The sequence below is a fragment of the Anas acuta genome, chromosome 17 (genome assembly GCF_963932015.1).
Source record: "Anas acuta chromosome 17, bAnaAcu1.1, whole genome shotgun sequence".
Lineage (NCBI taxonomy): Eukaryota > Metazoa > Chordata > Aves > Anseriformes > Anatidae > Anas > Anas acuta.
The window spans coordinates 5,487,794-5,500,412 of NC_088995.1; the positions used below are offsets into that span (position 1 = coordinate 5,487,794).

A 12,619-nucleotide genomic window follows, 5' to 3' on the forward strand; every position below is an offset into this window, starting at 1 on the left:
GTCACACAGGCAGATGGGTGGGGGTCCCACAGGTGGGTGGGAGTCCCTGGGTGCCCCCCTCACTGTGCCACCCCTTTCCCATGGGGTGAGCCCCCTGCTGCGCCCCCCACCCACGCGTGTCCCCACCACCAGCCCCCACCCACGCCGTGGGTGCCAGCCCCCCACCCACCCAGGATGTGACACGGGGGGGGTGACACGGGGGGGGTGACACGGGGGGGGTGACACGGGGGGGGTGACACGGGTGACACTTCTGCCGACACCTTTAATGACCTTGCAGCACCCAAAGCAGCCAGGACGGAGCGTGGGGGGGGGGGGCGCAGGGACACCCACGCCCCCTCCCCAGCACCGGGGTGGGCACCCCGTGCCCCCCCCCCAGCAGGGTGCAAGCAGCGGGGACCAAAGCTGAGGGGGGGGACAAAAGGGGTGGGGGGTGCAGGGGGGGGTCAGGCCGGTGTGGTGCCACCGGTTAGCACCAAGACCCCCCCAGGGGGGGTGTGGGGACACGGTGGGGGGACAGCAGTGGCCGTGGGGGGGGTGCCACCAGGCCCCCCCTGCTCCATCAGGGCCCGCCGGGGGGGTCCTGGCTGGGAGTTGTGCCCCGGGTGGGGGGCAAGCGGCTGCGCCTGCCGCGGGGGGGGCCGGGCACCGCCGGACCCCCGCTGCCCGAACCGGGCTCGGGTTCTGTGGGGAGGAAAGGAGAGAAAAGGGGGGGTGAGGCTGGGGGGCTGCGGGGTGGAGGAGACCCCTCCCTGTCCCCAAATGTCCCCAAATGTCCCCTAGGGACCCCCCCCCACGTGGTGGCACGGTCACCGGGTGCCCCCATGGCACACAAGGTGGGCTCTGACCCCATAACGATTCCTGCCACCCCCAAAAAAAAATTGTGGCACCGTGTTGTCCCCAAGTGCCACCCCGTGGTGTCCCCATCCCTACATTGGGACCCCCCCGCTGGCACCCCCGGCAGCCCCCCCCCAGCAAAGCGCAGTGGAAAGAGAGGGGAGGGGAAGGGGGGCGCAGCCTGGCCCCGGGGGGAGCTCCAAGGCCTCCACCCACGAGGATCTCCATGGTCCCCGTTGGTTCGAGGGGGGCTCCAGGGGGGGCTTTTTCTCCTTGAGGGTCTCCCTCGGTCCATGGGGAGCAACGAGGCCGCCCGTGGGCCCAGGAGGTCTCCATGGGCTCCAGATGAAGGAGCTCCGAGGTCTCCCTGGATCTTCAGGGAGCTCCAGGGTCTCAACCCAAGAGGGTCTCCGTGGTTCCCCTTGGTTTGAGGGGCTCCAGGGGCTCTCTGGCTCCAAGAGGAGCTCCAAGGTCTCCTCCTTTGGTCCATGGAGCCACAAGGCCTCAACCCAAGAGGGTCTCCATGGTCTCCCTTGGTCTGAGAGGAGCTCCGGGGCCTCAAGGAGCCACAAGGCCTCAACTTTAGGTCCAGAAGGGCCTCAAGAAGTCCTCCATGGTCTCTCTGGGTCTGAGAGAGGCTCCAGGGGCTCTTTTGCTCCTCAAGGTTCTCCCTTGGCCCATGAGGAGCCCCAAGGTGTCCTCCCTTGGTCCACAGAGCCACAAGGCCTCAACCCAAGAGGGTCTCCGTGGTCCCCCTTGGTTTGAGGGGCTCCAGGGGCTCTCTGGCTCCAAGAGGAGCTCCAAGGCCTCCCTTGGTCCAAGAGGGTCTCCATGGTCTCCCCGAGTCCAAGAGGGTTTCCAGGAGCTCTCTCAACCCCAGAGGGTCTCCATGGTCTCCCCTGGCTTGAGAGGGGCTCTCTGGCTCCAAGAGGAGCTCCAAGGTGTCCTCCCTTGGTCCACAGAGCCACAAGGCCTCAACCCAAGAGGGTCTCCATGGTCCCCCTTGGTCTGAGAGGAGCTCCAGGGCCTCAAGGAGCCAAAAGACCTCAACTCAAGAGGCCCTCCATGGTCTTCCTTGGTTTGAGAGAGGCTCCAGGGGCTCTTTTGCTCCTCAAGGGTCTCCCTTGACCCATGAGGAGCCCCAAGGTGTCCTCCCTTGGTCCACGGAGCCAGAAGGCCTCAATCCAAGAGGGTCTCCATAGTCTCCTTTGGTCTGAGAGGAGCTCCGGGGCCTCAAGGAGCCACAAGGCCTCAATCCAAGAGGCCGTCCATGGTCTCCCTTGGTTTGAGGGAGGCTCCAGGACCTCTGGGGCTCTCCAGGGGCTCTTTTGATCCTCAGGGGTCTCCCCAAGGTCCCCCCTGGTCCATGGAGCCTCAAGACCTCACCCCAAGAGGCCCTCCACAGTCCCCCTCGGCTCCAGAGGAGCTCCATGGCCTCCCTCACCCCCTGGGACCCCCCCTATGGTCCTCAGAGACCTCCCCCACCCCAAAGCCCCCTCTTGGGGGCCATCCCTTCCCCATCCCCTTGCTCCAGTCCCACTCCAGGAGGGGACGTGGCGCCCCCGGCCCATGCGAGGAGGGGAGGAGGAGGCCATGGGGGGGACATCATGGTGGAGGGGGGGACATTACCTGGCCAGATGATGGCTTCCAGCAAGGTGACCCTCCTGGCCAGGACCTCCAGCCGGGCCTGCTGCCGCAGGAGGCTCTGGAAGCTACGGGCCTGGGGGGGGGAAGAGAGCAGAGCAAGGAGGGGGGGGGGACACACCGGTGCGTGGCCTTCGGGGTGCCAAAATCTCCCGGGGGGGGGGGGTGTATGGTGGGGAGGGGGTCCCGTGGCCCCATGGGGATGCGGGGGGTGCCCCCCGTCCCCGTGGGTCCAGGGGGGTGGGTGCTGGGTCCTTTGGGTGGGTGTGGGGGGGCCTTGCCGGGGGGGCACGCAGCCTCCGGGGGGGCCCCGTGTGCACTGTGCCCCAAAACAGAGACCCCACTAGGGTGGTGGGGGACACACACACACGACCCCATGGTGCCCGGCTCCCCACGGGTGGGGGGGTCCCGGGTGGGGGGGTCCCCAAGCCCTGCCTGGCTCCTGCGCCCCCCCCCCCCTACTCACCATAGAGCCCAATCATTGTTTCCAAGATTAAAACCCGCTCGGCTAAAATCTTCAAAGCCTCGCGGAGCTGGTGTAAACCCTCCCCCTGCGGAGAAAAAGAAGGGGGGGGGTAAGGGAGGAGGGGCTGGGGGGCACCCCCAAACTCGCTGCCATATGGGGGGGGCTGGCTCTGTGCCCCAGCACCCCTACGGGGGTGTGTAGGGGGAGGAAAAGGGGGTGCCGAATGAGTATGGGGTATAGCTGGGGACCTCCGTGCCATTATTGGGGTCCCCAAGACACAATGTGAGCATGGGGCACATTTGGGGACCCCCCCTGACATTACTGGGGTCCCAAGGATATGACACAAACCCAGGGCACATTTGGGAACCCCTGTGCCATTATTGGGGTCCCAGGGACATGATGTGAACACAGGGCACATTTGGGGACCCTTGTGCCATTATTGGGGTCCCAAGGATTTGACACAAACCCAGGGTACGTTTGGAGACCCCCCTGCCATTATTGGGGTCCCAGGGTCACAGCACAAACACGGGGCACATTTGGGGACCCCCGTGTTATTATTGGGATGCCAGGGACATGACACAAACATGGGACACATTTGGGGACCCCCATGCCATTATTGGGGTCCCCAAGACACAATGTGAGCATGGGGCACATTTGGGGACTCCCCTGACATTATTGGGGTCTTGGGGACATGACACAAACATGGGACACATTTGGGGACCCCCATGCCATTATTGGGGTCAAGGATATGACACAAACCCGGGGCACATTTGGGGACCCCCCTGCCATTATTGGGGTCCCAGGGTCACAGCACAAACCTGGGGCACATTTGGGGCCCCCCCCGGGTACCCCCCACTCACCCATGTGCCCTTGTCGCCCGGCTCGCCCTTGGGGCCCGGCTCGCCCTGCAACACAGAAAGGAGAAGGGACTGGCAGAGGGGGGGCGGGCAGGGGGGGCCCCCCCGCGCCCCAGCACAGCCCCATGCCCCCGGGGGGGGGCCACGTACCTGCGCCCCGTCCTGGCCGCGGCTGCCCGGGTGTCCCTGGGGACCCTGTGTGGAATGGGGGGGGGACAGGGGACAGAGCTGGTCAGAGCTGGGGGGGGGGCACCCATGGGTGCCAGCTGAGCCCCCCCCCAGCTCCCGGCACTCACCCTGTCACCTTTGTCCCCGCGGGGTCCCGCGGCTCCGGGCGCCCCGGCTCTGCCCTGTGCAATGACAGCAGTGGTGCCATCAGCCTGGGGGGGCACCCCAAAGCCCAGCCGTGTCCCCCCCCCATCCCCAAAATCCTCCCGGCACTTACATCGGGGCCTGGAGGGCCGGGCAGCCCCATGGGTCCTGGGGGGCCGGGGGGTCCTGCGAGGAGATGGAGGGAGGGGGGCGCACGGCTCAGCCTGGTCCCAACGCGGTGACACCCCCCCAAAAAAAAAAGGTGAGGGTGCAGGGAGGGGGGGGGGAACTCACCCATCGGCCCCATGGGGCCGGGGGGGCCCATGGGGCCCACGATGCCCCTAGCTGCTTCGGTGAAGGTGTTGGAGAGCAGAGGGTCCCCTGAGGGAGATAAATTGGGGGGGGGGCGGGCGATGACACCCCCAGCCAAGGCACCCCACACCAGGGGGGTGCCCCCCACCCCCGTGGGCTAGAAGAAGAGGGACCCCCCCCCCCCACAAACCCCCTGAGAGCAGCGACAGGCGGAGCACAACCCCGATACGAGACAGCAGAGAAGCCACAGCAGGCGTTTTGGGGGGGCTGAAGCATCCCTCAGGGCCCCCCTAACCCCCCCCCCCAAAAAAAAAAAAAAAAATCCTTACTTGGGTCAGCGAGCCGGGGGATGGCCGGCCCCACGGGGGCGGGGGGCCCGGGGGGGCCGGGGGGGCCCCTCTCCCCGGGGAGCCCCCTGGCACCATCGCGCCCGGGGGGGCCTGGGGGGCCGGGGGGACCTGCGGGGAGGAAGAGGAGGATGAAGATTATTTTCTTTTTTTTGGGGGGGGCTGACCCCCCTCAGATATCCGCAGCAGGAGGCTGGGGGACGCCCCCTTACCTGGGGGGGGTCCCCCCTTACCTGGGGGCCCCGAGGCTCCCCGTCCTCCTGCGTCTCCCTTGGGGCCGGGGGGGCCCCGTGAGCCGGGTCTGCCTGCGGGGGGGGGGGATGTGGGGGGGGGGGAGCAGCACCCTCAGGGGAGCACCCCGGGGACCCTGCGCCCCGTTTCCTCGGGGGGGTGTCCGTTTGTGTGTCCCCCCCCCCTTGGTGCCCGCTCCCCACTTACCGTCGCGCCCCACGGTGGCTCCCCGCTGCGTCTCGCCGCCCCACGGGACCCCTGGGGTATTGAGGTGGGGGGGGGACAGCATCAGTGCCACGGGACCCCCCCCTTGGTGCCCCCCACCCCCTAATTTCATCCCCTACCTTCATCCCCGGGGCTCCCCTGGGCAGCCGGGGACCCCCAGAGCCGCCCGGTGTCCGCACCTTTGGGTGCTGGGGACGGGGAAGCTTCGGCCACCGACAGCCGGGCCACCTGCGAAGGAGATGGGGACAGCGAGGTGACCCCCCCCCGGGCTCCCACACCCATGGGGGGGCAAGGTGGTGGCACCCTGGGGTGGCACCGGGGGGGTCACCTGCGCCTCCAGGGTGGCCAGGCGAGCCGTCAGCTCCCCGACACGGCTGCAGTTCAGGCACCCTGCGGAGGAGAATGGGGTGCAGGGCTCATGGGGGGGTGCCCACGACCCCCACACACACACCTGGGGTGGTGGGGGGGTGTAGAAAGGGGGGGGGCACCGAGGACCCACCTGAGAAAGCCGTGGGGCGCAGGGGGGTCCGGCGCTGGGGCGCGGCGCTGGGGCGCGCGGTGTCGCGCAGCGCGAGGAAGGAGTGGGGGTCTGCTGATGAGGGAGGGGGTGTCAGGGCTCCCCCCAACCCCCACTGTGGGCATCGACCCCCCCCCGAAACAGGCACAGACACCCCGTGGCCGTGGGGGGGGGCTGGGGAAGTCTGCTGTGCGTCACCCCAAATTGGGGAGGGGGCTGCAGGGGCTGCCGCTGCTTCTGCCCCAAACCCAGCCACGGGACCCCCCCCAAACCCTAGCCAGACCCCTCAACCCCCCCCATAACCCCGACATCCCCCCAACCCCCCCATGACCCCCATCCAGCCCCCCCCAGTCCCCATCCTGGCCCTGAAGCAGCCCCCCCCCCAACCCCCCAGTACCCCAATCCACCCCCCCCACATTGAGCCCCCCCCCCCCAAACCCCATTGGGGCTGGGTTTGGAGAGGAGGGGGGGGCACCACGCACAATCCAAACCCAACGTGGGGTCCCAACCTGGAGGGGGGAGGGACTCGGGGACACGGCTGGGGGCTGCCTGGCGCAGCAGGGGAGGGGGCTCCGGAGCAGGACCGACCCCCCCATGTCCCCCCCCCGGCTGCCACCACACCCAGGCATGGCCACCCCCAGGGCTGCAGGGGACAGGCAGCGCCGCCCTAAGCGGGCCCAGATGTGGGGCACCCAGCCAGCAGCGAGGGGGGAGGAGGAGGAGGAGCCCCCCCCATTACCCCCCCACACCCCGCTGCTGCCACCCAGCTGGCTCCGGGCCCCCCCGGGTGTCCCCATCCCCTCCCCGTGCCACCCAGCTTTGGGGCTGGGGCTGTGTGTGTGTGTCCCCTCTGTGTGTGTCCCCTCTGTGTGTGTCCCCTTTGTGTGTCCCCCCCCCTCTGTGTGTGTCCCCCCCCCGGCAGCTGCAGGCCCACCCATGGCACGGGCTGGCACCCATTCATTCGCCGCCCCGCGGGCACAGCCGCCCGCACAGAGGGACAGACGGACAGACAGACGGACAGACAGACGGACAGACAGGGGTCCCCTCGTGGCACACCGCGGGCAGCCCCCCCCCCCGCCCACACGCAGCAACCTCCGCCCCCCAGCCTGTGCTCCCCCCCCCCCGCCACCTACCTTTCCATTTCCCCGTCCGTGGGCACGGCCACCCAACTGTCCGTCTGTCTGTCCGTCCGTCTGTCTGTCCGTCCGTCTGTCTGTCCGCCCACCCCCCCCACCATCCATCCTCCCGTCCGTCTGTCCAGCTCCTCAGCCCTTCATCCGCACACGGGAATTTCCATCTGTCTGTCCTTCCATCCATCCGTCCGTCTGTCCATCCATCCAACCACCCACAGGAGCATCCGTCTGTCCGTCCATGCCTCAATCCTTCCACCTCTCTGCCCACCCAGAGGAGCATTTGTGTGTCCTTCCATCCATCCATCTGTCCGTCCATCCATCCATCCACCCATCCATCCATCTGTCTTTCCACCCACCCACTCAGAGGAGCATCCATCTAACCCTTCCTTCTGTCTGTCCATCCGCCTGTCCATCCGTCCGTCCGTCCGTCCATCCATCCATCCCTCTGTCCATCTGTCCATCTGTCTGTCTGTCTGTCCATCCACCCACCCCAAGGAACATCTGTCCATTTGTCCGTCTGTCCGTCCGTCCATCCATCCATCCATGCATCCATCTGTCCGTCCATCCATCTATCCATCTGTCTATCCATCCATCCATCCATCCATCCATCCATCCATCCATCCATCCATCCATCCATCCATCCATCCGTCCATCCGTCCATCCGTCCGTCCAACCAACCTTCCGTCCGTCCGTCCGTCCATCCATCCATCCATCTGTCCATCCAACCATCTACCCATCCATTCATCCATCTGTCTGCCCGTCCATCCACCCACCCACCCCAAGGAGCATCCATCCATCCGTCCATCCATGTGTCCATGCGTCCATCTGTCTGTCCATCCATCTATCCATCCATCCGTCCGTCTGTCCATCCATCCATCCATCCATCCGTCCGTCCGTCTGTCCAACCAACCATCTGTCCATCCATCTGTCCGTCCGTCCACCCATCCATCCATCTCTTCATCCATCCATCTGTCCGTCTGTCTGTCCATGCACACACCCACCCCAAGGAACATCCATCCATCCATCTATCCACCCCCCCACCCCCCCACCCCCCAGCATCCCCCACCTCTCCCCCTACCCCCCCTACCCCCCCCTCCACCCCGGGGTGGGGGCTCCCCGGGACCCCCCCGTTCCCTCTCCCACCTTCCTCGCAGGCGGCCCCGCTGTGCCCGGGGCAGCACCTCCACTCCAGCGCCGTCACCGTCCTCAGGGCCACCCTGTACGCCGGCCGCACGACGGCGCGGTAGCTGCGGCACACAGCGGGTGCCACCGTCACCCCCGCGGGTGGCCGCGGCTGTCACCAACCCCCCCCCTCCCCTGGGGGGTCCCTGGGGGGGGTCCCTCACCTGCCCCCGCTGCAGGGCAGCGGCCAGCGGCAGCCCTGGAAGACGCGCTGCAGGAAGGTGCCGTTCTGCACCAGGCACGACACCGTCCTCGTCACGGCGTAGGGGCACCAGTTGCTGCAAGAAAAAGCCACCGGTGCCACCGCCGGTGCCACCACGGGGGTGACGGGACCTGGTGTCCCCCTCCCCGTGCTCCTTGCTGTCCCCAAAAGCACCCCCATGTGCCACCGGTGACCCCCAACCTCCCTGCGCCCTCCTGGTGATGCCTCCCCAGCTTGCGGAGTGTCCCCTATTGTCCCCCCCCAGCCTCCACGGGGCACGGAGGGGACCCTCGGTGGCCATGGGGCACGCGGGGGCCCCGCATTCCTGCCGCGTTCCCACCCACCCCATGCTGGCATCAGCTCGCCTGGAGCGGGGCCCCCCCTGCGCCCCCCACCCACCCCGCACAAAGGCGCCTTTCTTTGGGTCCCCGGTGTCCCCACGCTGGCTGGGGGGGTACACAAAAGTGGTGGGGGGGACACACAAGTGGTGGGGACACACACGAGTGCCACAACGACACCGGGTGGCCCTTGGCGCCCCCCAGCCCGGAGGTGGCTGCCGCCCTCCCCGCGGGCACCACGATTTTGGGTGGAAAACAGAGCTTTTCGGGGGCCTGCGGGGAAGGAGGCGGCTGCGGCTGGTGGTGGCGGGGCGGGGGGGGGGACAGACAATTGTCTGGGACGTGCCGGGGAGGGGGGGGGACACAGCAGGGTGGCACAGGGCTTTCCGGCCGGGCAGCGTCCCAGCCGGGCGCCGCGCCAGGGCCACGGCGGCACCGAGAGCCTCGGTGGCCAAAGCCGCGCGGTGACAGCGCCGGGGTGACAAATGCCAGCGGGGTTGGGGCTGGGGGGGGGGACATGGGATGCGTCCCAACCCCATCACCCCATGGGGGGTGTCCGTCTGCGCGGGCATGGCACGGTTTGGGGACGCTGCCAGCCCCGGCTGCGCCGCGGGGACGGGGACGCGCCCCGGCCCGTTTTGGCTGGCACGGAGAGCGGGGAGGGTGCCAGCGTGGGATGAAACCCCCCCGGGAGCGGGGCAGGAGCCGGCGGCGAGGCCGGGCCGGGCGTGCAAGGGCTCGCATGGCCTGGGCTGACCCGGGCCACCCGCTGCGGGGCCGCCACTCGTGCGCTGAGCGCGCCCGGGCTCTGCTCCCGGCGGTGCGCCCGAGCCGGCACCCCACGGCCTCGTGTGTTCCGTGCCCCGCGCCTGGGGGTGTGGGGCTCTGGCCCTGTGGGGTGGTGGGGGAGGATTTGAGGGGTGGTTTTGGGGTGCCGGGGGGCTCCTGGCCTTGGCGGGGAGGGAAGGGGAAATGAGGTGGCTTCTGCCCGTCGCCGCGCCGAGCCGAGCGGAACCGGGAGGTCCCGGCAATCCGGTGCTGGAGACACGGCCAGCGCCAAAGATTTCCTGTAAACAACCCCCCCGCCGCGCCCCCCCCCCGGGACAGGGACTGCGGGGACAGGGACTGGAGCCCCCCCACATCTCTCAGGCATTGGGGTGCCCCGATCCCCTCTGCTCCCCTGGCACGGGCAGGGCCTTGGGGATGGGGCCGCTCGCCCCGTGCCAGCCCCAGCCCTGAGCACCCCCAGCAAGCCCAGTCACCCCCAGTAAGCCCAGTCCCCCCCAGTAAGCCCAGTCACCCCCAGTAAGACCATTTGCCCCCAGTAAGCCCAGCGTGTCCAAGCACTTTGCACCCTGGTGGTTCTGGTAACCCCAGCAGCGATGCCAGCCCCATTAAGCCCCAGTACTCCCAGTAAGCCCTGCCAGCCCCAGTAAGCCCCAGTACCCCCCAGCATTTCCAGTAAGCCCCGCCAGCCCCAGTACCCCCCCAGCACCCCCAGTAAGCCCTGGAAGCCCCAGTACCCCCCAGCACCCCCAACATTCCCAGTAACCCCTACCATCCTCAGCACCCCCCAGCACCCCCAGTAGGCGCCCTGCCAGCCCCAGTACCCCCCAGTACACCCCAGTAACCCCCAGTCTGCAGCACCCCAGCCCCGAGCAGCCCCTACTCCCTCTGGACCCTCCTTGGTGCCAACACCCCCATGCCCGGACCCCCCCCCCAGCGCTGCTCTGCCCGGTCCCCGGTTCCCCCCGGTCCCTTCCCGGTGCCCCCCCGGTGCCCCCCTCCCCGGTGCCCGGTACCTGCGGGGCTGGGGGCTCCAGGAGGCGGCGGCGGGGGGCAGCAGCAGGCAGCAGAGCCCCAGCGCCAGGGGCAGGGGCGGGCAGCGGTGCCCGAGCCCCCCGGCGAGCCCCCCCATTGCCGATCCGCTGCGTCCCGCTCCGGCCCGCTCCGAGGGGGCGGCGCTGCCCGGGCACCGGGGGCGCGGGGAGGAGCGAGAGGAGGAGGAGGAGGAGGAGGAGGAGGAAGGGGGAGGAAGGGGGGGGGGGAGGAAGGGACCCCCCCCACAGCCGCTGCCTTCCGCCCCGCCGGACAGGGGGGGCGCGATGTGGGGGGGCGCGAGGTGGGGGGTCGGGAGGAGGGGGAGAGGTTTGGGGGGTGTGGATATAGGGGTGGGGGGGGAGGAGTGGGTGGGGGGAGTGGATATGGGGGGGTCATGGGTATGGGGTCATGGATGGGGGGTCATGGATGGGGTGGTTAGGGATGGGGGGTCGTGGAGGGGGGGTCATGGAGGGGGGGTCGTGGGTGGGGGGTCGCGGGTGGGGGCTTCGTGGACGTGGGGGGTTCATGGATGAGGGTTTATGGATGGGGGGGGTCATAGATATGGGGTTTCGTGGGTGGGGGGGTCGTGGATTTGGGGTTTGTGGATGGGGGAGGTCAGAGATGGCCCAGTGCAGTGTGAGCGGGGCTGTCCGCAGGTGGGAGCAGCCCCGTGGTGCTTGGCGTGGGGTGTGCACACGTGTGTGTGTGAGTGCGTGTGCACGTATGGACATGTGTGCATGTGTTCATGTGTGCGTGTGCACATGCGTGCACATCCATGCACTTTTTGTGCACCGTGTGTGCCTGCGTGCACGTGTGCTCCCAGCTGCTTGCCTGCGTTTCCACGTCCCCGTGTCCCCGTGTCCCCGTGTCCCCGTGCCGTCGGTCCCCGTGCGCGCGCACACACGTGCAGGTGTGTTTGTGTGTCCGGCGGCTGTTTGTATACAGGTAGCAGCGTGTGTACATTGGGCGTCGGCGCGCCTGGCTCGCCCCGGCTGCGCTTCCGCTGCCGTGCGTGTGTGCACGTGTGTGGTCCGTGTGCCGGGGGTGTGCAAGGAGCAGGCGTGCTGCATGGGGCTGCGCATGGGTGGTCCCTGCCAGGGGCGTTGGTGTGCGGGTGTGCTTGGGGGGGGGCATGGGCAGCGTGTGGGTGGGTGTGCACATGTGTGTGGGTGCAGATGTGTGCAAACGTGTGCATGCAAGTGTGTGCCTGCATGTATGTGCACGTGTGTGTGCAACCTTGTGCGTGCACGTGTGTGCGTGCACGTGAGTGTGCATGGATGTGCGTTCATGGGTGTGCACATCCGTGTGTGTGCATGCGAGTGTTTGTGCGTGCATGCGTGTGTGTGCATGCAATTGTGTGCATGTGTGTGTGTCTGCATGTGTGTGCACACTCACACGTGTGCAAGGCCCTGAGGTTTTTTTGGGGCCACATCCCCATGAAGGCAGCGGGGAGCCCCAGCCCCACATTAATGCTTGGAGCAGGGGGTCCCCATGTCCCCCCGTGGCCATGTGGCGTGTCCATGTGTCCCCCTGTCCCTGTGACCCCGTGTCCCTGTGACCCCGTGTCCCCGTGTCCCCGCTGTCAGGACGGGGCCGTGCTGTTTACCCCAGCGGTGTGCAGAGCAGAGGAAGGTCACCTCACTCCTCCTCAGACTAAACACACCGGGGGCAGATGTCCTGCACGTCCCCAGGGGGGGGTCAGGAGGTGACACACCGCATGGTGGCACGTGGCCCTGTCTGGGACGTCCCCATCGTCCCCTGAAGGGACGGGGATCGGGTGCTGGGGGACTGTGGGCTCTGGGGACCCCCAGCTTGTCCCCACAGCAGGGCAGCCCCGCTCCCTGGCCCGGCTCCATGTCCCCATGCCATGTCCCCATGTCCCATCTCCGTGTCCCCATGTCCCCATGCCACATCCCAGGCAGGTACCCGGGCTCGGAGCGGAGCCAGCGGAGCTGCAGTGCCCCCGTGCCCCGCGGCTGTCCCCAGCCTCCCGCGCCCCCCCGGTCCCGCGTGGAGCCCCGTGTCCCCCCCCCAGGCGAGGCCACCAGGTGGCACTGCGAGGCCACCGCGCCCTGCCCAGCCCACGGCCGTGGGGCGACGACCCCGTGGGGCGATGGACACAGAGTTGGGGGGGACGGACACCCACCGGCGCTGTCCCCAACCTGTCCCCAACCCCCCCCGGAGCCCTACACCCCCCC

General features: G+C 68.5%; 2 protein-coding genes across 7 annotated transcripts; one reads left to right on the forward strand and one right to left on the reverse strand.

Annotated features, from left to right (window-relative positions):
* Positions 1 to 242: 242 nt before the first annotated feature.
* Positions 243 to 10,591, reverse strand: EMID1 (EMI domain containing 1). 6 transcript variants are annotated; one of them, XR_011088507.1, is made up of 17 exons: positions 10,403 to 10,590; positions 8,225 to 8,338; positions 8,022 to 8,125; positions 5,728 to 5,817; positions 5,557 to 5,618; positions 5,348 to 5,456; positions 5,211 to 5,261; positions 4,985 to 5,077; positions 4,755 to 4,883; positions 4,408 to 4,494; positions 4,247 to 4,299; positions 4,098 to 4,151; positions 3,952 to 3,996; positions 3,805 to 3,849; positions 2,945 to 3,029; positions 2,464 to 2,554; positions 623 to 681 (listed from the first exon to the last, which is right to left on the reverse strand). XR_011088507.1 is itself a non-coding variant. In XM_068653976.1 (16 exons), the coding sequence occupies exons 1-16, from the start codon at positions 10,516 to 10,518 to the stop codon at positions 560 to 562; spliced, it is 1,359 nt and encodes a 452-aa protein (XP_068510077.1). In that variant the 5' UTR covers positions 10,519 to 10,590; the 3' UTR covers positions 243 to 559. The 6 variants fall into 6 exon arrangements, 5 of the variants coding, with proteins under 5 accessions (XP_068510077.1, XP_068510078.1, XP_068510081.1 ...); XM_068653976.1 differs by lacking the exon at positions 2,464 to 2,554 and having other exon boundaries at positions 243 to 681; XM_068653977.1 differs by lacking the exon at positions 2,464 to 2,554 and having other exon boundaries at positions 243 to 681; positions 5,006 to 5,077; positions 10,403 to 10,589.
* Positions 6,072 to 7,792, forward strand: LOC137841153 (guanine nucleotide exchange factor subunit RIC1-like; the record flags this gene model as incomplete). Its single annotated transcript, XM_068653751.1, has 3 exons — positions 6,072 to 6,138; positions 7,243 to 7,533; positions 7,665 to 7,792. Coding segments are annotated over exons 1-3 (486 nt in total), but the record flags the coding sequence as incomplete, so codon positions are not given.
* Positions 10,592 to 12,619: the final 2,028 nt, after the last annotated feature.